This window comes from Halyomorpha halys, unplaced genomic scaffold, assembly GCF_000696795.3.
Source record: "Halyomorpha halys isolate HHAL.00 unplaced genomic scaffold, Hhal_1.1 Scaffold87.1, whole genome shotgun sequence".
Classification (NCBI taxonomy): domain Eukaryota; kingdom Metazoa; phylum Arthropoda; class Insecta; order Hemiptera; family Pentatomidae; genus Halyomorpha; species Halyomorpha halys.
Genome location: NW_027115705.1, coordinates 1,298,184 through 1,323,523, shown reverse-complemented (window position 1 = coordinate 1,323,523; position 25,340 = coordinate 1,298,184). Strand labels below are relative to the sequence as shown.

Sequence of the window (25,340 nt, the reverse complement as noted above, 5' to 3'; positions counted from 1 at the left end):
ATGGAGTTTATAGTACAATATGATAATAATACCAGTTTTCCAAAAAAGGTATTTAAAGTATCAAGAACTTCCTCTTGAATTAATGACCAAGAATTGAAGAGAAGATTCATATTCGAAAAAGATACAGTTGCAAATACTTTAATCACACTATTTCAGAATTAGTCTAGTAAAATCAGGATTTTTGTTGGATAAAATCCAGGTCAAGCTGTAAATTGTTTTAATCAATGTATTCTGCCTCTAATAAGGAATTGAGTCCCCCCCTCATTTCCGTGGTGAGATTTAAGTGATACACTTAAAAATGCATTAAAATTTTCTGACTTTTTAAACTAAAAATAACTCAAAAACCTAAACACTTAATTGAAAAAATGATTATTTTATACAATTAGAGCATCAGATTATGCATTGAAGGACTACCATAACATTAGAACTCGATCAAGGTGTATTTCAAAATGATGGTCAAATGATTCCCTGATTTTTAAATTTTTTTAATTTTTCCCATTTCGTAAACTTTACTCTTTACCCGCAGTCTTACGATCAATCTTATTACAAAAATAATAGTTGTAGATAATCTAACTAGCTTTCTAATGACTACCTTATTTTTGAAATTTGGTCCAGTGCACCTCTATACACCTCATTTTTCAAAATAAGGTTTTATGCTGAAAATATAATATTGCAGCAAGTTTAAGTAAACAATGAAAAAACTCTTTACGAAATCTATGTAATAAAGTAAATAGCAAAACTTTAGTAATGAAATTAATTGTTTATTTTTTTTTTAAATCATGAATTAATTTTGAGAAAACTATATCTCAGAAATCATTTGACACACCGATGTCCATTAGCACTCAAATTGAAGCTATTTAAATATACTATAAAGTATAGTATATTTAGGAGGAGGAGTAGTTTATCTATATTTGCCAAAATAAATTCATTTAATGTTTATTTCTTGATGTTTATGAAAAGGAACTCAGGAACTATTTACAGATGTCTATTACCACCAACATTCTAGCTAGTTGAATCCACCATAAAGCAGTTTATAATAAGTTTTTCTTACAGGTAAAGTTTTGATGTAGGTTTTCATTAACCAAATGCTTTGTCTGAACAACTAGAAATCAAATTTTGTGGATTTATTTTGGTAAATATCGTGAAAAGTCCTACTTGTACGAAGATAAACATTATAAACTACTTTATAATTTATACATTTAACTTGCTTTAATTTGATTGCTAATATACATCTGTACATCTAATAATTTATGAGTTATAGTTTTCCCAAAACAAATTTTATTTGACAGTCGTTTTAGCCATGATTGCTTTTTTTTTTTTTTTTTTTTGTTGGCTGTACATTCCTTGTAGATCTCCCAATAAAGCCTTCTCCAGGCCTGCCTACCTTGGGCTACTGCTTTCCAGTTTTCTGCGTGCAGCTCTTTCGCATCTTTAAAATTGCTGATTTATTTATGTCTACTTCATTTTACCATAAGTTAATTATCATTTCCAACCCACAAGTATATTAACCACCAGCCCATTGTTTACCTTGGCAAGAGGAAAGTATTTATTGTGGCTTTCAGTTGAGGTAACAAGGAAGGAAAATATTCGTTCTAAAGTTCAGACTAGTAATACTATCAAAGTCAAGAAAGTTTTTTTTGTTTGGCTCTACAGACCTTGTAGAACCTTGGCCACCCAGACTATCCTTCTCCAAGCCTGCCTGTCTTGGGTTTCTGTTTACCAATTTGCTGTATGCAGTTCTTTCACATCTTTGTTGATTCTGTCTACCTGACTGGTTTTTGGCCTCCCACGTGGTCTCTTCCCAACTATTGTGGCATTCATTGTTATGTAGGAGCATCCTGATGGATTGCTTCAAGCATTATATCCTACCCATCTTAACCTGCTTGCCTTTATATTATGAGATATTGACAGACCAGTCTCCGCAAGCAGTTCACTGTTAGTTCTTCTCTTCTATGTGTTAAGGGTCTGATCTCATATCGCTCCTGTAATTATGCGGAGGGCTTTCCATTCAAATCTCTTGATTCTGCTTTCTAGATTGCCCAGGTCTGGCAGCCGTATATGAGAGCTGGCTTTATCATAGCATTGTATGCCATTATATTTTACAATGGCTCAGAAAAATAGGAGTCAGGAAATGTTGGTCACTACAACAGATACGTTGTTACAAGTATTATCCAGTGTAGTTAAAATTGGGTTTCATTTTCTTATTATTGTGTCTAAATATGGTATGTACAAGAAATCATTCAGAAACTTCTGGGCTGAGGCTTTATTTTAGAGAAATTTTGATTCTATCATTTGCTTACTTTCATTGATAAATTATTGAAATGACTAAGGTAAAGTAAATTAATTTGAGTGTATTTAATTAATCAACAATCTGCTGTATGTTTTTACTTACTGTTTAAACTTGATTCTGAACAATATTCGATATACGTAATTATAATATTTATAGCAATTTGAAATTTATATATTTGATATAGTTTTACTCTAAATATATTATTATGTAGCTATTATTAATTGAATTACATTTGTTTTGAAAAATGCCAACAATCAAAATATTGACTGAAATTTTCTACTTGCATGTTCATTCTGAATGGTTTAGTCCAAGAGGAAAAAAAAAAAGTTATTTTACCCCAATTTTTTATTACTTTTATGAAACACATATAATTAAATGTCAAAATTGATGGCTCTGCCAACCATAGTTAGTGGGAACAAAAAATGGTGGCTGTTCTGAAGATGCAAATAAAACATTTTTGAGTAATTTTAAATTAAAAAAATTGTATATATGTATATATAGTTGACCCTAAAAATTGATGTATAGGAAGATGGTCAGGGTTCCGGTCAAAGGAGAAACAAAAATAGTTTACAACTATTTATTTTCCGACGTTTCTCCTTAACTGTTCTCCCGTTTGTTCTGAACAGCCCTGATGAAGCCCTACAAAGTGGGGCGAAACGTCGGAAAATAAATAGTTGTAAACTATTTTTGTTTCTTTTGTATCTTTTTAGCCCTGATGAAGCCCTACAAAGTGGGGCGAAACGTCGGAAAATAAATAGTTGTAAACTTTCTCCTTTGACCGCAACCCTGACGATCTTCCTATACAAAAAAAAAAGTATATTATTTAATTTCAGAAAGTGGTTCAGTTTTTATCTAGACTGTACAAGGGATACAGTAAATGCCATTAAAAATAAAATTTGACGTATTTATGATGCACATTGCCTGAAGTTTATTTAATTCAATATAAACCTCAACTTTTCATTTGGCGCTCCATATCCTTAAAACTGCAGCACTAAAAAATTCATAGCAGATTATCTAAAGTAGAATAAATTCTCTAAAATATGAGCCCTAATAAATATCTGTATGTCTAATAATTCCTGAGATATAGTATTTCATAAACCAAATGTTTTTTCAAAACATTGAGAAATCAACATTTTGTGTATATATTTTGGCATTTCAAGGAAACTACTACTCCTGCAAAAATAATAATCATAAACTACTTTATAGTACATTCAACTAGTTTTAATTTAAATTTTAACTGACATTTATAGTTACTGAACTATATATAGGGAGATGGTCAGGGTTGCGGTCAAAGGAGAAATAAAAATAGTTTACAACTATTTATTTTCCAACGTTTTATTTATTAACATAACATTTATTATTTATTTCCAACGTTTACTGAACTATAGTTTTCCATAAACCAAAAGTTTTGTCCAAACTACTAGAAATAAACATTTTGTGAATTTTATTTTGTCAAATACCATGCAAACAACTTCATAATACATGAACTAGCTTTATTTTGAGTGCTGATAGATATCTGTACATCTAATGATTCCTTAGAGATAGTTTTCCCTAAAACAAAGTCAGTAACTACTAATTCTTTGTTATTTTGTTGTGAATAACATGGATCTCTTGGACTATTAGATATTCTGAAAATCTAACATTCCTCACATATTTTTCAATACACTGTGCTCCATTATTTTATTTCGTTAAATATTATCTTCAAATTTAATTATCTTTAAATATTTATTCAACTATACTAAATATTATATTGGAATTCTAAGAAACATAAAACTGTTCTATTATGAAGTATTTAAGTCACTATTAATAGTTGTATTTAATTTAGCTATAAATACAACAATAAAAGCTATACAACTACGAAGCCATAAAACCTATCTCAATGATCACAATGCTATGTTCTTCCATCCAATCATCTTTCTTTCTAAGTAATTTGAATAATTTCTGATTACCTTTGGCCTAATATGCTATGCTTTATTTTCAAAAATCTCTAAAGTGTTGCTTAATCTTTAAGGGTTGCTCATCCCTTGAAAAGAAGAGTGATGATTATGCACATGATGGTAGGTAGTGAAAGAGTCTAATAAAAACTTCTTAGTTTTTCACTTCTTCACTCCCAGTTTTTTTTCTTTCTGATAGACCCATAATACTTAAGCTTCATGTTCAAAATCATTTTTGCTTTTATCCATTCCTCCATATTCACTAAAGTTGATTCCCTTAAAGAAAGTTTAATGTTCATTGAAATGGTTTCTTTAAATTTTCTATAATATGATAACAGCTTCAGTGTCATAATGGAAGTAGAGCAAGCAGTAAATTTTTTGAAATTGTCTAAACCTTTATCAGTAAAACTTTTAATATAGATATCACAAATAATAATTGTTATTTTTAGGTGGATATTGTTTCACAATTTTTTTATGAACTTAAATATACCATTAATTTTACTAAATAAATTTGCCACTTATATACTTTAGCGTATGGAATAAAAAATAAAGGCTTAGTGAAACACGAAGGTTCGATGCCGTTTCCTCCAATCTTTCTCTTCATTTATCTATACAGTGATACCCCACTAAACCCAAATCTACTACATCAGTCTTAACACAGTCTTATTAACCATGTTAAATTTCAAATCACTATGATTATCATTAATTAAATTTATCTTGAAAATGGTTTCTTTTGTATCAGGCTTACAATATTTATCATATTTATTGCATGTCGTTTACGAATATATATTAATTTGAAAAAAAAAATATGTTTGACTGTCCTTTAAGTGTAATTATTTGATCTCTTTTATGATTTAATCTCTAATTGCTAATGATCTATAATAAACCATTGACAGCTGTAACTTAAGTTATTATTTTGTATGATGTTATACATGTTAATGACATTTTATTATTTTATCAAGCGGCTAAGAAAAAAGGTATGTGTACCTGATTCTAATGGATCGGTTAAACATGCTTACCCTATACTTATATATTTCTTTTCTTTTTTTTATTAGTGTAGAGTATTTTTCTGCATGTATCAAATTTTATTATTATTGTTATCACAAGTATCAATACTTTTGAAAGAAACAAAGTTAAAAAAAAAAAAGTTTGCACAGTTATTATTATTTAGAAATATAGTTTTTTTTTTTTTTTCATTTTATGAAGAGCCTACACCTGAATTTTACGATTTTAATTAATAAAGCTTGTCCCTTATTGATTTATTAGAAAGTAGCTATGTACACCTTAAGGCATTTTCAAAATTTTATTTCCTATACGACAGCATTAATAGCTATAATATAGACACGGGATTTATTAAGACTGATAAGCTACCTGGTGTATTATCCATTTTAGTTTGGACTGAGATATCGTCAAATAAGTAAGAGAGTTGGGTTTGACTGAAATATAACTTTAATTAGGACTGTAAGAATGGGTTATTCTACAGGTAAATGATAATTTTTAACTGCAGTATGAAAGCCAAAGAGTTATTTAAGGTAGTTCTAGAAAATAACTTTTTGATTTGTGTATTTGGAGTTACTCCTTTAGTGCTTTATGGATTATTCAAGGCAAAATGATTGTTTTGTATTGTTCTATTTTTTTTATTTATTTTTTTTTCCATAAAATTAAAGTTAAATGATATTTTGTATTTATTATTATTATTTTGTTTAAAAATAAAAATCAATAAAAATTAGACTTTACAGTTCAAGATCTTGATCCATTTCATAAATTTATTTTTATTATTATTGTTAGAAATTAATTCTAGGATTTGCATCAAGTAAAGCTTAAAATTTTTTTCCTATCATAATAAATATTATTTAATCTCATGCCTAACTGGTCTTTATAAGTTTTTTTTTTTTTTTTTGTATTTTTAACTTAAAAATGTTTTGCCTTTGAATAATGTTTATGAACATCAATCAATATTCAAATATTTCTCTATAGCCAATGGGTAAAAGAATAAAAAAAATACTCTAGAAAACATAACTTATAAAAAAACTTTTACAGATCATTAATCTAAAATGTCAAATTGAATAGAAGCGTTAATATAGTTTTGTCTCCAAAGTTGAGCATATTATAAGTATTATGTAATCTTAAACATTATATATTTTTAATTTATATATCAATTTTGTATACTTCTATATTATCTTATTCATTTACAGTTGAACTCCTATAAACTCAACTTATAGTTGTTTTCATCATGTATCACTTACTTATATCAATAGTGAAAAAAATTTTCAGAGAACATTTAAGTTAAATTAATAGAGGTTCAACTGAACTAAACTTATTTTTATCTCAATATTTGTAAAATACCTTATCCTAAGAATTAGAGCTTTGATTTCTCTTTATTTGCTTAACAGATTCTGTGCAACACCTTATGCATATGTGCATGGGCATATTTTACACATAATAGAAAAATTAGATTTTTTTTTTATTATATAAATTTTACTTATTTATTTAAATTCATGAAATTTCCATGTATGAAATAAGTGAAAATGATGAAAATATCACATTTAAAATTTAACGTATCCTCTAATCTTTTTATTTTAATTAGTTATTAATCATGCTTAATCTAGTAATAAATAATATTATTTTAATTTTTTCCATTGAAAAAACCAACTCCAGTTTTAAAAAACTAGCGATAAGTTACTGTTTGTACCACTTTGAGAATTATGCCCTTAAAATTATTAGTTATATATCTTCAGTATTATATTTAAAATTTTATATAGTAATAAAGTTTTTTAAGAAAGTATATTATTATATTTTTTGTCCAATGTAGTGTACCATATTTGAATATTGGGAAAACCTAGAAATGTTTCAAAAAGGAATATTTTTAAAAAATTTGAATTATAGTTGTTTTTGAATAATTATAGTTTTATAAAATTATTTTCCATTTATTTATACTGAAAAATTTGATCTTTGTTTTTTAAATTTATACTATATAATATGTATTTTAAAATTATTTTACATACTATTTTTGGGGGGTTAGTTGGTTAATATCTCTTGTACCTATGAAAAAATCTTATACTAAAAATGGGTTATCTAATTTGTACCTGTCTAAGATTTAAATTAGAAATCGAGATTTAAACAGGCTACTGGAATGAATATGCATGAAGTATGTTTATTTCTAAATGAGAACTGTTTCAGAAGTTCAAGGTGATGACATTGTCTGAAGTTTTTATCAAAGAGATATAACATAATAATTCTGAAATGGGGTAATGACCCAGAGTGAAAGGAAAGAAATCGAAAAGTTGAGATTGAGACTTTGTAACTGTTAGTAACTAGTTTGCCATCAAATTATTGTTATTATATTTTAAAAAAATATTAGTAACAAATATAGTACAAGCTAATTTACTGTTTCAGAAATTAAACCTTGTAACTCATTTTATTTCTATGGTTTTATTCATTAAACAATAATTAATTTTTAGCTTAATGATAATGTTAGGAATTTTTAGCTATAACATTTGTTTGCAGCACTTCTAGGAGATGGTGGCGATGGTAAGGATAAGAAGGATGACCCCTTACAAAGAACAGGAAGGCCTTGGGGAGGCTTGATAAAAGATCTAAAGAGGCGATACCCACACTACTGGTCTGATCTTATTGAAGGTTTGAATGGGCAATGTGTAGCTGCGGCTATTTTCATGTATTTCGCTGCTTTATCAGGTGCTATCACGTTTGGAGGTTTGATGGGTGAGTAATTAACTGTTGATCTATGTTTTTTTTCTACTGGTTTTTACTTTCTTATAACCCTAAGTAAGGAAAGCAATTTAATCAGGTCAAATTTTTTATTTACAGTTTTAAACTTCCCTAAGAGTTTTAGAGTCCCCTCTCTAAGTCTAAAAAAAAAAAAAAACTAACCAATGAACTTGTCTGTATGTCTATGTCACAATTATCGCTACAATGGATGGACCCATTTTTTTTCCTTCTCTCTTGATCTAAAATGCCTGTTTACAATTCTGTATACAATAGCTGAAAAGCATGTTTATTACAGACTGTAGAGCTAAAAAAGTTTAAATGTACCTTAATTCTTCTTCTCAAGCTCTTCAACTTTTCATATAATATATAAAATAAATCCTCAAAAAAAAAAAAGTTATGAAGAAAACAAAATTTATTTGTGTATTACCCAAAAAGTATATATTCTTTTGCAAATATGTGGTAATTTAAAAGGTTATTGAATTTCCTTTAAAAAGAAATTATCAAAATAAGACCATTATTAGCAAAGATATAGTATACTGAACTTGGTACACCAGTTGTAAGTGGGTCAGATTTCTTTATAATGTTTTTTCAAAGATTTTCGTTTAAGTTTCAATGGAAAGTCATTCACTTATCAGTTTTTCAAATTGAAAAGTGTACGTCTCCTAAAATTCAAGATGTTTACCTGAAAGATGATTAAGTTATCTAATGAGCTAAACAAAATAAAATAGTAATTATAACTATACGTATATTTTAATTAGACTAATGTTAGCAAAGATGTAGTAGATAATTTTTGTATTGAACTCTGTACCCAAAGAGGGATAAGGAAAGTCATTTCTGTGGACACACCAGTTATTTTAAAAATGAATTGCATAAAGCAGCAGAAACACAATGCAGTGCTGAGCTGTAGTGGAAAACTAGGCAAGTACCTTCCTTTTAAATGGCTCACCATTAAAAAAGTCAGGCAAATGTTAATCTCTGTAAATGTCGGACATAACTTTGATAACGTGCTGAGTTGGGTGTTATTAAAGTAATTGAGCCTACTTCATCGAAATTGGAACTGTTTTCCATCTTTTTTTCTTCGATAAATTTATGCTATATACTGTTAATTTATGAATTGAGTATTAAGAGTAGCAATATTTTGAAATAATTAATTAAGATTTAAGCTAAGATCTGTTCTTATTCCTTAGACTTTTTTGTGTTGGGTAATGTAAATTAGTGCACTTTATTTAAAATAACAAAAAAAACTTGGCTTCAGTTTCTTAAAACTCTAGGTAAAAAAATTTAATTTTATTATCGACTTGTGTAATAATGTTTAATCTGCTTTTACCTCCTTGATGCTAAATTGGGTATCTCGGTATTACGAGAATATAATTGGGAATCACCAAGTTGGGTTCAGGAGAGAAAAGAGCATGCTAGGCTAGATCTTCATCCTGAAACATAAACTCGAAAAACAAAGGAAGTAGATCAGGTTGTGCATACCTTAATTTTTTATTTCAAAGCAGCTTATTATTCCATAGACAGAAACTGTCTTTGGAAGATCATGATTGAGCTGGGGATCTCTAGGAAGTTGGTAAGACTGACAGAAGTGTGTACGAATGATCCTAAATGCAGAGTCCTGATACAAGGAGAAGTACCTGAAGCCTTTGAAGTGAGAACAGGTCTGACACAGAGAGATGAACGCACTCCAAAGCTGTTCACTTAGTCCTACAAAAAGTGATTAGTAGAACATCACACGAAAATGGTGGGGTCCATGTCAGAATAAAACGTAAAATCCTAGCAAACACAAACAAAATTAGTCCTAGGAAGTAACCAAGATGACATAGAAAGACTTGTGAAGACTCTATTAAGTAAAGCAGAGAAATCAGCTTGCAAGTATATGACTAAGTATTCTCTCTGTCAAGAATAATGAAATCTCAAAAATCTGTAGTTCAGGATGTTATAATACCATAAGAAAGCCAGTTCTGATACACCTAAGGTACTCTAGAAAGCAGAATCGAAAGATTTGGAAGGAAAGTCGGAAAGTCTTCCGTACAATTACAGAAACGATTTGGATCAGAGCCTTAACATATGGAGGAGAAAAACTAACAGTGAACTGCTTGCAGAGATTGGTCTGTCAATATCTCATGATATAAAGGCAAGGAGGTTAAGATGGACAGGATATGTGTCTCGAAGCAATCCATCAGGATGCTTCTACACAGGAATGAATGCCACTATAGTTTGCAAGAGACCACATGGGAGGCCAAAAACCAGTCAGCTAGACAGAATCAACAAAGATGTGAAAGAACTGCATAAAGAAAACTGGTAAACAGAAACCCAAGACAGGCAGGCTTGGAGAAGGATAGTCTGGGTGGCCAAGGTTCTACAAGGTCTGTAGAGCCAAACAAAAAAAACTTTCTTGACTTTGATAGTATTACTAGTCTGAACTTTAGAACGAATATTTTCCTTCCTTGTTACCTCAACTGAAAGCCACAATAAAGACTTTCCTCTTGCCAAGGTAAACAATGGGCTGGTGGTTAATATACTTGTGGGTTGGAAATGATAATTAACTTATGGTAAAATGAAGTAGACATAAATAAATCAGCAATTTTAAACATACGTATATTAATAAAAAAAATAAATGAGACAAACATTATAAAACATATTATTTCTTTATATAAAAACAGAGGGGAAAAATAATTTACTCTTTGATGCCTTTAAAATACAAAAATAAATGATAGAAAATCTTACACATTTATGTGTATAAGACATGAGCTATGAGCACAGAATTATTTGTGTGTGTATTTATATATATATATATATATATATAAATTTTTTTACATCTAACCTCTGTTCAGCTGTCAACTAAGGGAGGAGATGTTGAGTTCAAAATTGTTATGAAAAAAATAGGGGCTCCTGAGGCTGGAACGAGAGTACATCTATATCGTGTCCTGGCAAAATGTACACTACTGAATGATAATGCTATTCATAATGCGGCTGACAACACAACTAACTGGGGAATCACAGAAACAGCAGCTCTATAAACAATGCTCCTTTGTATATAACAAGCGTTCTCAACAGTTTACCGTTGATCACTTTTCATAAATACATCATCACTTACACATGACTTTGTTATACATTTAAGACATTATTTGGATTTATATTACAAAAGAAAATTATTTACAAGTATTAGATTCATTAAATTTATTTTATAGAACTAATTAGATTTTAAAAAAATTATAAGTTTTTAATGTCACTTCAACAATGCTCTTGCCCTAAGAGCCATTTAATACAAACAAAAAGAGTGAAAGTAATTTATGCTCTTTCCTGTTTCTTTGTGGTAAATGCATACTTGCATCTACATTGGTACTTCTGATTTTTTTTTTTTTTTATTATTATAAAATGAGCTAACTATTTATTTTCATGGCTTTTGACAAAATTTCAATTTTTCATCTTTAAATTGAAATCATCAATAGCTAACCAAAGTCGAACTTTTTTAATTTTAGTCTACACTTGCCGCACAGAATTATCTTGATTTAACAGAATGTATGAGTGACTGAATTATTGCTATAATATAATATGAATATGATATGTATGATAATAAGAGTATTTTTTATTCTTTTTAGCCGATAAAACAAACAATCTTGTTGGAATATCTGAGACACTGGTAGCAACATCTTTTGCTGGAATATTTTTTGCTCTTCTATCCGGCCAACCTCTTGTTATTATCGGAGCCACTGGCCCTCTTCTTCTCTTTGATGAAAGCTTGTATACGGTAAAGATCCACAGTCCATAAATATTTCAATATTTTTTTTTTTCTTTTTTAAAAAATTTATCTGAAGGATTGCTATAATTACTATTATACTAGAGATAGCAATATGAATTTTATTGTAAAATTCTTTATGATCTTTAAAGTTCCATCTATTGTGCCTTTTTATTTTATTCCAGATAACGAATCATCTTATGCCACACCAATTTCTTTTGTTTATATTATTTTTTTATATTGTCTGGTGAGATAGATTATTAAGTGTGTTATAGCATTGTATTTGGGCAGCATTACTTCTTTATAATAAAGCATTTCTCTCTCAATATAAGGCTTCTGGGTACATGCATACATTTTAATAATTTTTCTCAATGAAAAAATTATCAAATAAATTCAACACAATTTAAAAAAAAAATCTCCTCTGACAAGAGGGGAGGTGCAGCTGGGTCCTGGGCTCTGGAGGAAGCATGGCCTGGTTGATCAGGTTTTATTTTTATGTAAATATAGAAAATTTTATCTTGCATAATATAATAATTATGTAATATACTTACATCATGTTTTATTACATAAATTATAATTATCAAGGTTAAATTTCAATGGCGAATTGACTTTTTTGATGGGGCTCTGAGGAAAGTTGTACTCCAGGAAACTTGTCCAAGGAAAATGTATTCCAGGGCAGGGCCTTTTGTTCCCTCCACAGTCCTGAAAAATATATGCAGAATGTGACAAAACTCTCTTAACACTGTTGAGAGAAAATGGTTGGAACGAAAGAATGGGGATAGCTAAGTTAGAAATGGATTAGTTGTTAACATATTGTAATTACCATGCAGTATGCATTTCTTTGGAAATTATTACCCACTGCTGGTATCTTCATTTTCAGGTTGTGTGACATCAATCTTTGCTTTGGACAAAATGTCTTTTTTTCTTCCTGTCTGGTTACATCTGACATGTGGCGTAGGGAGGGTTATCCTATAGTTAACAAATCTATTTTAACTAGTGTGAGAGGTTTGAGTTTTGAGTGAGGCCAGAGCATAGGCCGGTGCCTTAGCAGTCTCAAGGTTGCTAAGGTAACTCCTCAACTCCCTTGGCTACAGTGGCCACTAAAGGAGGAAATGTACATAAATAATTTCATCAAAAGTAAAGCTTAAGGGTGATACTCAATAATGGCATTTAAAGCCTCACTTGAATAAAATGGTTTCCAAGATTCTATACATTCATGGAGGTTATAATATGATCTTGGGAAACATTTCATTCTGATAGACCTGTGAATTACTTATATTGCAATGATTCATTACTGTTCTGTTGCCATGAGCCCTTCATTTCCCCATTTCTGAAGTACCAAACCTAACATTGGCCATCACATTTATTTGTTATCTTAATGAAAGTAAACATTAATATAAATTTAGAGATAATGCAACCAGTTTTTTTTTTTGTTTTTTTTTAATATCTGTATATTTTTTCTACTATAGTTTAGTTTTTCTACTATTTGTAGATTTTATTTACTCATTTATTTATTCATTAGATCATGCATTTGTCATAAAATCAAAAAATTAACTTTAATATTAATTCATTTCATTCATGTTCATTAGCCTAGAAATTTATTATATTACATTTTTCTTCTTCTAAGCTAGAACAGAGGTATTTTATTAACACCGAAGGCGGGGGATATGTATGTTCTAGTTTTGCGTTCAGAATGAGATAAATTACCTGACTATGAGGGTCTTCATCGGGATCTGGCTGTTGATCATCGCCTTAGTCATCAGCTTCTTTGAGGGGAGTGTCTTCGTAAAGCTCTTCACGAGGTTTACTGAAGAAATATTTGCCAGTCTCATCTCGTTGCTTTATATTGTCGAGAGTGTCACCAAAATGTTCCTGGTAAATTAATTTATCACTCAAATATCTAGTAGTTTTTTTTTTTTAAATAAATAAAACTTTATCTTTTACAAATTATATATGTATATTAAAAGATTTGAGACTATTCTAGACAAACCTTTGTTGTGCAGGTATTCCATCAGCATCCTCTGATGACTCTTGAGGAATATTGTGCCATAGCAAACGAAAGTCAATATTCAGTTCAGACTCAACCAGGAATTGAAAGGCTTCCTGAAAATGACACACTGACGAATTCAACACTTGCCCGAGAGCTGTATGTGATTCATTCATTATTATTTTTTTGTATTTAGGTATATTCCCAATGTAAATTGAGTTTTTCTGAACTCATCGTACTAATATGTAATAAAATTATATGCAAAAAAACAAATATCTACAAAAGACGCTCTATATGCTTAGAACAAATGTGATCAATGAAATTTCTATAACTACAGATAAACAACCTATTCTATCTATGGTGGGTGGTCAAGTTTTTATTTCGTTGGGCCACCGTGAAGTAAAAGTCAATCCTACCGGAATTTGAACCGGCACCGTTGCAGTCAAGAGGCAGTCAAGGGAAGATGCCTTATCTCCCTCGGCTACAAATGGCTCAGGTGTAATCATAAATCAAAGAAGTAGCATGACTTTGAAGCAATTGTATTAGATATATACGTAATATATAATGTTTAAATAAATAATTTAATTTTTATCCATTTTAGCCTCAACACATTTTATTTTCGGTACACATTTTATTATGGGTCTGGTCAAAACATATTTTCCACTCATCCAGAACTGATAATTAAGTCCACTACCAAAGTATGGTACAATTAGTTAGTTGTGATAACTGAAATCTCTTTGATAAGGCAAACAAAAAAAAACCTGGAAGTGCTGAAAAAAATTCTTTGGGAGATGGTAAACAATTTTATTCTTTAATGAAAATAATGAGAAAATAAACTAGGATACTACTCTGAACAATATTTTTGAATTATTTTTTATAAAACTAAATATAGTTAGAACTTTAGAACAAAAAAAAAAGTCATTAGTGCTTCTTTGTTGAAGATTAAAATAACAGCCACTTTCTTTTAAAACTTGAGAGACCTCTTTTTTTTCTGAAATTAATAAGAACTTGTACTTCTTTAATTATAACAAATTATTTCTACATTCAATTTTGTGGTTTGGGTTGAAAAAATGACACAAGAGAGCTTTTGCATTAGGATAACTATAAAGGCCCATTCTGTAACAATTTTTACATCAAGTGATTATCCTGGTCTTCATTTCAAAATGAAAACTAAAGTTTTCAGTCATCAAAATTGAATTTAGTTTTTCTCTGATTTTAATTTTTTAGCCAATGTCTGTTTTCCACTTGTGGCCTTGAATTCCTCTAGTTTTGTTTAGGGAGACGATAGCTATTCAAGGTGTCATGTTTGAATCTTTAATATTTATCAAATAATCATATATGAGTGGGTGAGAAGCAGAGGGATACAAATTATTAATTTAACTAATAGTTACTGATAATTTCATAATTTTATCAATGCTATAGTGTAAATTTGGTTCAGGCACAGGTAGATAGTAACAAAACTCCTATTCGCAAAATAATTACTTACACCCCTTGTCTTCCTACCTGCTCATATGTTCTTAAATTTAAAAAAAAAAAATCCTTCATTTACTGACTGAGTTAAACTGTTAGGAAGTGAGTAATAATAATAATAAATGCCTAACGAATCTGAAGGTTCGATGCCGATACCATCAAACTGCATACTTCCCTCTAGTGATGCATATGTTTTAACGCAATCCTCCCATCTACGTTTTGGTCTACCACTCGTACGTTTACCTGTCAGTTCAGTGTTTATTAACATTTTAGGGATCCACTCATTACTAATCCCTACAACCTTGCATGCCCATCTTAAATGCCGCAATGCTATAACTTGAATTATATTTACCGGGTGTAGGTCTCTTAATTCAGTGTTGTGTAATCTTCTAAATTCGCCTGTTAATTCATCCTTTTTCGGTCCGAATATTTTGCATATTGCTTTATTTTCAAAAAACTTAAGATGCTGTTCATCCCTTAGTGTAAGAGGCCACGTCTTACATCCATAAAGAACAGCGGGAAGGATAATAGTTTTGTAAATTCTAATTTTTAAATTTTTCGATTGAAGGCACGAGCTAAGCAGTTTCGAAATTGAAAAATAACAAGCATTTCCCACCTTCAACCTAGCTTTTATTTCCTCATCAATTTTGTTTTTTCTAGTTACTGTAGAACCTAAATACTTAAACCTATCTACCTGTTCAAATGTATTTCCTCCTATATGTATATCATCGAAATTGCTCGTGTTTCTACTGTTGACCATGACTTTGTTTTATCCGTATTTATTTCAAGACCTAGTTCCTTACTGGATTTTATTAGCGTGATTGTATTTAGTTCTATAGTTTCTTTGTCATCACCCAATAATACCAAATCATCTGCATACCTAAACACCGGTATTTTACCACCCAAAGTTAAACCCTTTTCGTTATTCATCACACTTTTAATGATGTATTCTAGTGCTAGATTAAATAAGATAGGTGATAAAGAATCCCCTTGTTTTAAACCTGACGACCTGGAATTTCTCAGAATAATGATTACCGATTCGTACCTTATTCATGCACATCCGTACGAGATTTACTAACTTCTTTTGTATTCCCTGTTCGATCAGAATATTATACAACTTCTGGCGGTCAATAGAATCGTAAGCCTTTTGGAAATCTACATAAAGCTGATGAACTACCCTGTTGTATTCCAATTTTTTCTGCAAGATTTACCTTAATAAAAAAATTTGATCAATAGTTGAACGATGTCGTCTAAAACCACATTGGTAGTCTCCGATAATTTCTTCAGCATATTCCGTGATTCGACTAGTTAACATTAACATAAATATTTTATAACATACAGGAAGGAATGGAATTCCTCGATAGTTATTAGAATTCGCCTTCGGGCCCTTTTTGTCAACAGGAATAAGTAGAGACTCCTTACATTCCTCAGGCATCTCCTCAATTTTCCAGATCTTTTTAACCTGGGCCCTGTTTCATAATAAAGTACAAACTAATACTATTAGTCTTGTCTATTTAACTTAATAAAATTACACTGACTTGTACAATAGTAACTTGTACTTTAGTACTTTTTAACTCCTGTAATGTCACTAATAGTCCTCCCTATTATGAAGAAAAATAAGTATTAGTGTGATTACCACGTTGTTTCTTTACTTGTATTTTGAACTAATACTATTAGCTTTCATTATGAAACAGGGCCCAGGAGGTTAAAAATCCTTAGGGAGTGGGTCTGTCGTAGTCTGGGATATTGTCTGTCGTTTTGTATTTTATTCTTAAAAAAGTATTATAATTAGTTGTATTTTTTTTTTAGCCGAAGCCTTGTAAATGAAACATCAGTTGTATTAATGGGCCCATCAACTAATACTTCAGTTCCAACTAATACTTCAGTCTCAACTAATACTACTAGACTTGTCGTAGCTCATCTTGCTCCAGCAAATGAACCCAATACTGCTCTTTTTTGTACTATATTGGCATTGGGAACGTTCTTCATCGCCTACTACTTAAGGCATTTTAGGAACAGCAAGTTTCTTGGAAGAAGTGTAAGTATTGTATTAGAAATGACAAGAGTTACATTGCTTATAATATTGATCACCTCCATAAAGGTTGTAATGGTGAAATGTTAATCTTTATATAGCAAAGCATGAAACTGGTTCTTGGTCACTAAGTTTCAATTTTTAATAATAATACATATAAGTAATTAAATAGAATGGAATAAGAGGAAAATCTTTAAATGACTTAATAAAAAAAAAAAAAATTGATCAATTCTACATTATCCGACTCATTATAATCTTCCCAAGAAAGTGTTGGTCCACTCTTTGGACATTTAAATATTGCTTCTTTAGTAATTATCATCTTGTGATCAGCCTTACAACTTGTGGCGCCCATTTCAATCACTAATGATGGATCATGATACTATGCACCAGAAGCAATTCATGCTATTGCACGTTGCTGTTTGAATTTTCCATCCAACTCCAATTTCCACCCAATCTTTCAGATCGAAGATATTTCTCATTAATTTATTTTCCAAAATAAAATAAATTAAATAATATAACTTATTAAAAATATCACTACTCAATAGTGGCACATTTAATAAAAACAAAAATTACTTCATTTTGTATTGTATATATTCCAAAAATACTGTAGACTAGGGTAATTTTTCTATTGGGGTTGTCCTTCAGACAATCCCTAAACTAGTGGGGCTGTTATAAAATAGCCAAATTCTATGGTATAACCTATGGAATACAGCTAACACAAAATAAAAAAATATATATATTTTTTTGTCAGATATACCATTATTAAACAAAGCAATGATACGTATGATTGGTTAAAAATATTATGTACTGAAATTTTACTGAGAAAAGAAATCCATTCATATTTTAAACGGTTTTGCTTCCAATTCATTTCAATTTTTTTTTTACTTCTAAGTTTTTTTCTTTAGGCTAGAAGAGCTCTTGGTGACTTTGGTGTGCCAATTGCTATCATCGTTATGGTGTTTCTCGATTACATCACACCAGGAACTTACACTGATAAACTGAAAGTCCCTGAAGGGCTGAGTCCCTCAAATCCTGAAGTCAGAGGATGGGTAATTCCTCCTTCGGTTGGGATTCCAATATGGGGAGCTTTCGCTGCTGTAGTACCTGCACTTCTGGTTTACATTCTTATTTTTATGGAAACCCATATTTCAGAGTAAGTAGTTTCTTCATTATATGGTTAATCATCTTATGTTCAAATTTTAATTTCTATGTTTATTATTATTGTTATCAAGCTTATTAACACCTAATATTTTGGAATAATAATGTTATGTAAAGTATTGTATATAAATAATTATTTTATTTATATTTGTTGTTTTTCTTTATGTTAATAGCGCTCATTTGCAGCAACAAACTCAGAAGTTCATTTCGATTTTGGAGTTATAAATACTGTGTTAAATTTTGTGATACCATAATTTTAAAAAAAGTGATGATTGGCCTTAAATAATGCACTATTGGTTAAAAGTTCAAATCATTGCTTTTGCTCTTCTAGTATCAAATCAAAAATCATTATTTTTAAGTTACACCAAATGAGCAATATTTTTTTCTTTTTTTTGTAATATACTAAAATGAATTAATTTTATATTATGAAGAAAATGATCGGGGTGAGGTCAAAAGGAAACAAAAAATAATTAACATTAACTACTTTTTGTTTAAACTATTACTATTATGTTAACTATTTTTTGTTTCTTTTTGACCCCACCTCCAACCTTCTTCATAATTTGAAAAATATGGTCAATCATTTATATATATAATTAATTTTATAGATTGATTATTGATAAGAAAGAAAGAAAACTGAAAAAAGGTTCTGGATTTCATGTGGATATAGTGCTGATATGCTTGTTGAATGTCGGGTGCGGCTTTATAGGAGCACCATGGATGTGCGCTGCTACTGTGAGGTCTGTCACACATGTTGCTGCTGTAACAGTCATGTCTCGTACCCATGCACCTGGTGAAAAGCCTCATATCATTGAAGTGAAGGGTTCGTGGAGCATTTATTCAAGATAATCTATAATATAATGTTATATTAAATAGTTGTGTATTTATAAAATGTTATAAAAAAATGATTACAGAACAAAGATTGAGCGCTTTGCTGGTAAGTACATTGATTGGCCTCTCTGTACTCATGTCACCCCTTCTGAGATTGGTACCAATGGCAGTTCTGTTTGGCGTATTTCTCTACATGGGTATCTCTTCCATTAATGGAATACAATTTTTTGAGAGGTGTCGCCTATTCTTTATGCCTGTCAAACACCACCCACGCGTAGCATATGTCAGAAGAGTAAGGACTATTCCTTTTTACCAAAATTAACAATATATTTTTTAAGAACATTTATTTAGTTTAATATATATGTATTTTTTCAGGTACAAACACTTAAGATGCATCTCTTCACCATGATTCAGCTGATGTGTTTAGTTATACTATGGGTTGTTAAATCTTCTCAAATTAGTCTTGCATTTCCTTTTTTCCTCATACTTATGGTCCCTTTAAGAGCCCAGATGCGGTATATATTTTCACCTATGGAGCTTAGAGCTGTAAATATATTTTTTTTTACTTATATATTTAAACTGCAAAATATGGCTTAATGAGTCTGAAAGGAAAAAAAAAATTTGATGTATAGATAAGTTTGTATATCCGGAATCTACTATCTGAAAGAAGCATAATAATAATAATAACATGTGAAACAAGAGATAAAGAATTCTTAGCATTTCATTAGTGAATAAGTTATGGAGCGGGAGTTGGTGTTGCCACAACTTTTCAGATCTCTGTTATTTTGTGATTGTTACGAAAGATGTAATATTTTTATTATTTATAAATGGATTTGGATATTATTAGACTCAATTATAAATAAATCTCAGAAAATAATTTATATTGCTCCATTCAAAATACCAGGACTTAGATTTATTTGGTTTTGACTGAGATATATGATATGAGATAGTGTATGAAGGACAATCAATAGAACAAGAAAAGAGATTAAAAAGATTAATAAACTGTTTTATAATATTCATTTTTGATATTCCTAGTTGTTCCCATATCTTGCATCACTTTTCCGACCAAAGCTGGCTCTATCCCAGTATCGGGAGTCATATTTATCTTTGTCATATTTATACATTGACCATATATCTTATAAATATGCAGGCATATTATACATATGCCCATATATTTATACAAACCCTAATAACCAAAAAACCTTCCTACATCATTGACCTCCTTACCTTACATTTATCCATTCACCTATTAAACACAAGATCCAAACCTACTGATCTCTATATCCCTACCTACAGAACTGCCTCCAATGAAAAATCTTTTGCTGTCTGAGCTACCTCATTTTGGAATTCCTTACCTATATCTATCCACTAAGCTTCCTCCTTAATCTCATTTAAACATCAACATAAACATATCCATCTCCTAGAATATCAAACGCCCATGAACTTATAGTGTAATTTAATGTTGCCAAACAAAAGCTTAATAACTCCGTTCATAATTGTTATTCTTAGAGGATCAAGTGTCCCAGAATAAAGATTGATTTTTTAATTTTAATTTTCATATAAGTTGTGTAATGCATGATATTTAGTTTTATCGGAAATAACACTTCAAGCTCACTAAGCCATCACTATGATTAAGTAATTTTATGTTGTAGTTATTTTCATCTAAAAACTTAAATGCAATGTTTGTTTTGAAAATTTTACCAACTACTCAAAATTATTGTTTAGTAAATTTGTTTTTTTACATTGATAATTTTTAACAATTTATATCAAGGTATGCAAATAAGCCCAAGGAACATATTTAGATTAAATCCATCCATGTTTTATTAATGGTATTACATAACATCAAGGTGACTGCCATTGTTGCCAAATATACTAGCCAACCAGTCGACCAACACTGGCTACCATTGTTGCCAAATATACTAGCCAACCAGTCAACCAACACTGGCTGCCTTTGTTGCCAAATATACTAGCCAACCAGTCGACCAACACTGGCTGCCATTGTTGCCAAATATACTAGCCAACCAACACTTCATTATTTTTGTCTATCACAGCCAAATGACTTTATTGACATCTCATTTGCTTGGTTTGACAAATAATATCCACTGCTTAAAATTTTTTTGTAAGAGATTTATTTTATTTTTACATTCACCTGTATGCATTTTTAGTAGGGTTTAATGAACAATATAAATATGTTGGAAAGTTCACAAATCATGATAGTCTATTTTAATGTTTAATTGTATTTCTTTGGTTATGAATAATAGTCAAATCCCAAGCCTTATGTAAAACACAAGTTGTGGATATTTTGGAATGTAAAGGTGATAATAGAGGCATATTTCTATTAAGCGTGCCAAGTAAGATTTACTCTGAGATCTTAGAAAAGAGAATAAGAAGAAGAATCAAAGGATTACTTGAAGAAGAACAATATGGCTTTTGGGAAAATCGTAGCACCTAGGACCTTATCTTTACCATGAGATAGGTTTTCGAATAAAGTACTGGAAAAGGAGAAGGAGATGTTGGTGTGTTTTATTGATCTTGCAAAAGCCTCCGAGTGAGTGAGAAAGCCTGATATCTTGGAGGCCTTGAGAGAAAAAGGGATCGATCATGGTCATGTACTGGTGGTTGAGAGTCTACAGAAGAACAAGAAATGTAGTAATATTTGCCAACTGCACTTCACAAGAAATAGAAACAATAATCGGAATCCGGCAAGGTTGTAACCTCAGTCCACTTTTGTTTATTCTGGTAATGGAGTCAGCTATTCAAAGGGCTTAAGAAAAAATCGTTATTTTCTCAGACACTGACAGGAATCTGCAGTACAATATTAATATATTAAAAGAAGAATTGTGGAAGATTAATATGGTTATTAACCCTGGAAAAACTAAAGTAATGAAGGTTGGGAAGAAACCTAGGAGAAATATGTGTGTCATCAGAATCAAAGAAAAAATCCTCGAACAAGTAGAAAACTTTGAATACCTGGGTGCGCACCTAAATGAAAATGGATATATCGATTCAAAGGTAGCTGAGTGAATCGCTGCTGCAAGTAGGATTTTGAAGCAGTTAAGAGAGGTTTTCTAAACAGGCGAGAGGTGGAAAAGAAAAGAAAATTGGCTGTTTTCAGATCGACGTTTCTTCCCATTTTGACATATTCTTTAGAATCATGGACGCTGACGAAGAAACATCAATCAAGAATACAAGCGTCAGAAATGAGATCAAGGGAAATGAAATTCAATCCGAAAGATTGAGGGGAAACAAGAAGAGGCGGAGTATGCAACACTACCATCAGGTCGAACCTCAATATTAAACCGGCCAACGATGTGATAGAAGAGAATCGACTGAGATGGCTGGGACATCTTCTGTGAATGGAACCAAAGAGGATAGCTAGCGGGGTCTACCGAGCTAAAGTAGAGGGCAAGAGAAGAAGAGGATGGCCTAGAAGGAGGTGAGAAGATGAGGTAAAAAGTGACTTCCAAGGAGAGGACTTCAATGGAATGACAAAGGTGCCTTGCAGAAGATCGGCAGAGCTAGATAGGGCTCTATAAACTTTCTCCTCACATTGCTTAATGTGGTTCAAGAGGATTGGTTATGATGATGATGATGATGATGATGATGATGGAATGTTAAGATATTCATTGAGAATCTAAATTTGGTTTAACATAATTATTATTATTACTTTGTTTTCTACACTATGTCCAACATTACTTCAATTTTAATTATTGCATATTATTCATGATCTTTCTTAATTGTTATCTTTTTATTGTACTATAATCTCCAAATATTGTTTATAGTTTTTCACAAAATTGTATCAACTAATTCTAATAACTATTAACTTATTAACTAATAACTATTAACTTATTAAAGTTATAAAGGCTGTTGTAATACAGTAATAATGATAAAAAATTGAGATGGCAGAGAATTGTATTATTGCAAGGCCTAGATTTCAAGCCAATCATCCTCAATCTCACTCACTATAATGTTATTTCATTAAAACAGTTGTGAAAACAAAGAAGTCAAAGTTCCTTTTATTAAAATTTTCATTTGAGTCTGCTAACAGTGTTTAATTGTATAATTATTGTTTTTAGTTGGACAGCGACGAACCAGATAATGTTGATGAAGAAGAACCAGACTTCTACCATGAGGCTCTCCTGCCGGGCTAAGCATCAGAATGGATTTTGCTCTACCTTATTGTATACTTAGTGCTCTTAGCCTACTAACTAACGTTCTATCATCCCATGCCCCCAAAAACTTGTTTTATATTAAAACTTTCTTATTTATATATTTATAAATGAGAGGTGGTGTTTAGAGAATGTGTTTCTATTTTGAAACGATTCTCCTCTGGTGCTAAGGCATGATACTAATCAGTGAAAATGTGTCTTTTCTTTCCTACTCATGTTTTTTATTTAGTTTCCAAGCCGTTAGTATTTTCTTTTATTATTATTTGTCAGCTGGTAAATTCTGATTGGTCCTAAGAAGTAAATACTGTTTTAATGTATTTATAATACTTTTGTTTGATAAATTATGTATATTTAGTATAAATATAGTTTATATGAATTTTTATTTTGTATATTTATTTAGGACCAATTAGGAAATTGTAGGTATTCATTTCTGATATTTTTGCAAATATCTCAATTATAATATCAGTATTATTTTCTTGTATTAACACATAGAGCTTATTTCTTTTTAAAAGTCTTTTTATTTTGAATTTCCTTATCTTGCAATTACGGAGATGACAGTGCCAGCACATAATGAAATTATATTAGTACAATTTATAAGAGAATGTTATATTTTACTAATTTAAACTATTGTTTAAAATTATTGTGCCAATTGGTTGGTTGATAACTTTATAAGTTTATCTTTGTTGATAGTAGTTCAAATGTAATCATATATTTAATGAGAGGTAGGAATAAAGCCTGTGATTTTTTCATTGTACTTAACTTTAATGTAAATCAATAATTTTTTATCTGTAGTATCCGACGCTCTCCTAAATTAATGGAATCTTGTATAAATTTTCATGTCCTAGATTTCATTACTAAGTATAATGTGTACTTATGTACCTTGAGAAGTTTTAAATAATAGATTACAGTATATTATATTTTTATTCATGTCTGTAGATAGTTAATAGAAATTAAATATTTATTTTTAAATTAAATCGAAAAGGAGGCTGGTTATAATTAGGGAAACTCTTAAAAAGGAAGTGTGATAAAAAGTGGAATCAAATGTTTTTCACTATACTAGTTACATAGTTTTAATCTTCTTAGAAATAAACTTGTTTGTCTATTTAATGTTGTTTTATTTCACGATACCTCAATGTTTTGTGTTTTAATGTATGCTTGTATCATGATTGTTGAAGAAAGCCAGCAAAATTCAAAAATGTATTTCAATTTTGCATTATCATAATCCCAAAGGTTTCTCATCTTTTTCGGTTTGCAGTTCCCTAAATAATCGGATTTTTTCTATGGCACCCCTTATACAATAGATTTTTTCTAAATTTTTGACTTTCTTGAAAAATTGGGAAACTTTCTTTTTCCAAAGTAATTAACCATTAACAGCAAAAAATTAAAAACAGATACTATTTTCATTCTATTTAGTGACTAAAGTATGGGTGGGGAAGCCTTGTGCACTAGCCGTTTTAAAAGGTGTGGATTGAAAAGAAAACAATGAAAGACTCAGAAGTTGCTGAATTTTTGGAATTTTGTCAGCATATACCACTGTTGGTCTGAAAATTTGAGAACTGGAAATTCCAAGAAAATTGCCGAATTTTTAATTGAATATTTCGGTGCGCCTTGGGAAGCGGCAGCGCAAACTTTGGGAATCACTGCACTAGGCAGTTGTAATTATAAATTAATTTCTTCTTTTTTTTTTAATTAATTTTTTGGTTGTGCTCATTTTTTTATCCAATCTAACAAAATATCAGTGCTTTGCTTTAACATTAGCACATCTGCCAAAAGTTTTGAATTGGACTTATTCCAAAGATAGTACCATAGACAGGGGTTACTTGCTGTAATTAAGTAAGTACCACAAAACGGTACAATCTATCCGTTAAATACAAAATAAAAATAAACTTTTTTGTCTGATGTGCCTCTATCAAAGCTAAGTAGCGTTGTATTGCTCAGAAAATTCAAGTCCTTTTGATATAATTAAGTATTACTTCAACAATATACAGACAGTCAAGCCAAAAA

The 25,340-nt window shown here is 30.3% G+C and overlaps 1 protein-coding gene across 15 annotated transcripts in view; it reads left to right on the top strand.

Moving 5' to 3' along the window:
- Ae2 (Anion exchanger 2) overlaps positions 1-24,443 on the top strand; it is a 310,706-nt gene extending 286,263 nt beyond the window's left edge. For 13 of the 15 annotated variants that reach the window (XM_067052716.1, XM_067052717.1, XM_067052715.1 and 10 more), the window contains 11 exons: positions 5,187-5,201; positions 7,732-7,947; positions 11,556-11,704; positions 13,373-13,567; positions 13,696-13,838; positions 16,959-17,187; positions 18,087-18,334; positions 18,945-19,159; positions 19,251-19,459; positions 19,543-19,713; positions 23,244-24,443. In XM_067052716.1, coding sequence (XP_066908817.1) covers positions 5,187-5,201; positions 7,732-7,947; positions 11,556-11,704; positions 13,373-13,567; positions 13,696-13,838; positions 16,959-17,187; positions 18,087-18,334; positions 18,945-19,159; positions 19,251-19,459; positions 19,543-19,713; positions 23,244-23,318 — 1,865 coding nt within the window. In that variant the 3' untranslated portion in view covers positions 23,319-24,443. The remainder of the gene's footprint in view (positions 1-5,186; positions 5,202-7,731; positions 7,948-11,555; positions 11,705-13,372; positions 13,568-13,695; positions 13,839-16,958; positions 17,188-18,086; positions 18,335-18,944; positions 19,160-19,250; positions 19,460-19,542; positions 19,714-23,243) is intronic. The other 2 variants (XM_067052718.1, XM_014414786.2) reach the window with 1 other exon arrangement.
- The last annotated feature ends 897 nt before the right edge of the window (positions 24,444-25,340 follow it).